At 52.8% G+C, this 3883-nt stretch overlaps 1 protein-coding gene; it reads left to right on the plus strand.

Moving 5' to 3' along the window:
- Positions 1-2623, plus strand: part of CHC_T00008550001 (fusion protein of aspartate kinase and homoserine dehydrogenase) — a gene marked incomplete at its 5' end in the record, with an annotated part of 2627 nt that extends 4 nt beyond the window's left edge. The window contains 2 exon segments of the mRNA XM_005710125.1: positions 1-2450; positions 2451-2623. The exon segment at positions 1-2450 is cut by the window's left edge and continues 4 nt beyond it. Coding sequence (XP_005710182.1) covers positions 1-2450 — 2450 coding nt within the window.
- Positions 2624-3883: the final 1260 nt, after the last annotated feature.

Consider the following 3883-nt stretch of genomic DNA (forward strand, 5'->3'; position numbering starts at 1 on the left):
TCCTCGTCGTCGTGTCCGCCGTCGCAGGCGTCACCGACAAGCTGCTCGCGCTCGTCGACGTCGCCGTCGGACGCAGCCCCGACCGGCACTACCTCGAGATGCTGGACGACGTCGTCGCCGTGCACCGCGCCATCGCGGCGGCCCTGCTCCCGCGCGACGGATGCGACGCCTTTCTCGCCACCCTCCGAGCTAACACTAAGGACTTGCAGGACTTGCTCAGGGCCACTTGGATTGCGCGGTCCGCATCCACGAGGATGAAGGACCTCGTCGTGGGCCACGGAGAGCTCTGGTCCACCCAGCTGCTCTGGGCCGTCGTGCGGAGCAAGCGCCCTGCCGCGTGCTCGTGGATGGATGCGCGTGATGTTCTTGTTGCGCGCACGAGCGAGGCTAGCGCGGTGAGGAAGATCGTCGAGATGGCCAACAGCCGCCCGTTGCTCGACGACTGGCTCCTCTCGAATCCTACCAATATCGTCATTTCCACGGGCTTTGTGTGCCAGGATAAGGACGGCGTCCCCAGCACGCTGGGGAGGAATGGCTCCGATTACTCGGCCGCCGTGTTTGCCAACTTGCTCCACGCAAACGAACTCCAGATTTGGACAGACGTCGACGGCGTCTTCTCAGCGGATCCTAGGGTCGTGCCCGATGCCGTCGTCATCCCGGACATGAGCTACAAGGAGGCCGCCGAGTTGGCCTACTTTGGCGCCAAGATTCTGCATCCGGATACTATGGCCCCGATCATTGAGAGCTCTATCCCGATGCGCATCCGAAATACGTTTAATACCTCCTCCCGAGGCACTCTTGTGCACTCTGGAGACGTGGCCGCGCCCTCTGCCGCGGAAACCCAGCAGAAGCAAAGTATCCGTCAAGACATGGCGGGCGTCAAGGGTTTCACAACGGTACAGGACGTTTCCATTGTCAACATCGAAGGAACGGGTATGATTGGTGTACCTGGCATCGCTTCCAAGGCTTTCGGAGCCTTGTTCCAGAAGAGCGTCTCTGTGATTCTCATTGCCCAAGCAAGCTCAGAGTTTTCCATTTGCGTCGCAATTCCTAGTTCCCAATGCGAAGTGGCTGTCGGAGCAGTCAAACAAGCCTTCCGCGCAGAACTCGCGGATGGACTTGTCTCTTCCATCTCCCCGGTCCCAGAATGCAGTATCCTGGCTATGGTAGGCGAGCAGATGCAACAAAGGCCAGGTGTCTCGTCACGCCTCTTCTCATCGCTTACACGAGCCGGTGTGAATATCGTTGCCATGGCGCAGGGGTCTTCGGAGCACAACATATCCGTCGTCGTGAGCGCAGAGAGTGAGAGTAGGGCTCTCCGAGCCGCCCATGCAGCCTTCTACTTGTCCGATCAAACAGTGTCTCTAGGTGTCATCGGACCGGGGGTTGTTGGTGGTGTCTTTTTAGAGCAAGTCCGGAGCCAGCTCCAGAAGCTTAAAGGCAAGTTCTCCGTTGATTTGCGGGTTCGCGGGATTGCTCGGGCATCAAAGATGATCTTCGGAGAGCCGCTCTCTCTGGATACCTGGCGGAAAGAATTTGAGGGTCCGAATGCGCTACCGACTGATTTGAATGCTTTCGCTGATCGTATTCAGGATACGGCTCTCCCCCATGCTGTCATAGTCGATTGCACAGCTTCAGATAAGGTATCATCGTACTATGCCGAATGGTTGAGACGTGGCATTCACATCATTACGCCCAACAAAAAAGCGAATTCCGGACCCATGGAGTATTATCGAAGTATTAGAGCCGGTCAACAGAGGCTCAAGTCGCACTTTTTTTATGAGGCCAACGTCGGCGCCGGTCTTCCCATTATCTCGTCTATTCGAGACCTTTTGCGGACAGGGGACGAGTTTCTACAAATTGAGGGTATATTTTCGGGGACATTGAGCTTTATCTTCAACGAGTTTGACGGATCAGAACCATTTTCGGCAGTCGTTTCAAAGGCAAAAGCGAACGGATATACAGAACCTGACCCCCGAGACGACCTCAGTGGCATGGACGTAGCCCGAAAGGTTGTGATTTTAGCGCGAGAGATCGGCATAGATATTGAACTGGGCGATGTTCCTGTCAAGAGTTTGGTGCCGGAGGCCCTCACCGGCTCCGACGTGAGCATTGATGACTTCATGTCTCGCCTACCGGATTATGACCATGAGCTCACAGATATGGCCAACGAGGCGGCGAAAGCGAGTGAACTCTTGCGATACGTTGGGGTAGTTAATGCGCAAACAGGAAAGTGTGCCGTAGAACTACGAAGATATTCAAGTAGTCACCCATTTGGCCGTCTCGAGGGCTCAGATAATATTGTTTCATTCAGAACAACGCGATATGATAGTCAACCACTGGTGGTGCAGGGGCCGGGGGCCGGTGCAGACGTAACAGCAGCCGGCGTCTTCTCGGACCTACTTCGTCTCACAGGATACTTGGGGGCTCCATCGCATGAAGACTCGTGACCTGTTGCTGTTACATACAGCGATACCACGCTCTACGCACAAGAGACTGCTGTAGTGGAAAAGTAAGTTCTTGAGACAAAGATGTGTAAAGGAAGAACTGATTCCCGTCAGCGCAGGACTCGCGGTCTTCGCGAGACGAAGATGCACTGTCATCAGCTCTGTAGGTTTTGCCAGATTATTCGCAAGTCTTGTGCAATCTCTTCTCCATAACCGCAAAGTCGCTTCGTCAGCTCTCCTTCATCCCACATCCGTCATCACCGGAACCAGGTGAGAATGTGCAATCCATTAAGCATGTTCAGAAGCACCGCTCTGTTGAGCGAATGTGCACTCCTTCATACTCTATAGTCTAGATTTAAAAGCATGTGATTATCATACGCCTCGAAGAATTATGCAGTCTTACCGTCATCACCTCTTCCAGTAAAGAAAGACGAGAAGAGGGAGAACATCGCCCTAATGTTAAAGTCCGGATTGACGATGTGCCTCGCTGAATGCGAAAGGGCAAATGAGGAAGAATCTTTCAAAAGAGGCGAGTCGAATATCAAAATAGTTCAAGGAAAGGAAACCTGCTATATCTCCTTCAACGACTATATCGTGAGTCTGCACTGTCGGGCGTGTCCGAAACATCCACTCGACAATAAATCAAAACGCTTTCGCAGTGTTCCCGGCTGAGAAGTGCTGCGAGTCAAAAAGGCGGTAGCACACCGTAAGGACTGGACGTCTGTCGCGTGAAAAGTTACCGGCAGTGAAAAAAAAAGTGCTAGCAGACAGAATCGGTAACGCTGTGAGACTAAGTATGGTGGCTTCGCACCCGACGCGCGCGCCAGTCCATGTAGCTTGAAAGCAGCGCGACTACACAGTTGATGTCACCTTTGCGAGCTCGCAGACATGCTAGCAACCAAAAAGCAGCTTCGTGAACGATACGCGGTTTTTTATTCGTGGTCACATGTGTTGTCGTCCTGAAAAGAAAGCGAGACTCTTCCTCGGGGGTAACATGGACATTCTGAGCATTTGGCCGAGGAGTTGAGATGCAAAATTGTTGCTTGCGGGTCATTTTGATGATTCTGATTTCACATCGTTCATCTTTATGATGACGTCCTTCAGGTCATTCGCCTGGTCTGAAGATGTGCCCTCCTTCTCTCTGATTTCCGTAGCGACTACTGTTATTGTACTCAGGTTGTGTTTTTTCAAAGGGCGGGTCGATTCTAGTCAAGACCTGAAAGAGTTTTTTTGCCGATTTACGGATGAAAAGGCTTTTCAACCTGTGTACGTATGGACTACGGTACTACTGTACGTGGCGTTGAGCGATGAGGGGATTTGGGCTGAGCACATCTGCGGATGCCAGCAATGTCACGGCAAGATTGCAGAAATAATTACCATGCACAGGGCCCCGAGAATTTGTCAGAAACAGTGCTGTATGAATGCAAACCGCTTGT

The sequence above is a fragment of the Chondrus crispus genome, genomic scaffold (assembly GCF_000350225.1).
Source record: "Chondrus crispus Stackhouse genomic scaffold, scaffold_53, whole genome shotgun sequence".
NCBI lineage: Eukaryota > Rhodophyta > Florideophyceae > Gigartinales > Gigartinaceae > Chondrus > Chondrus crispus.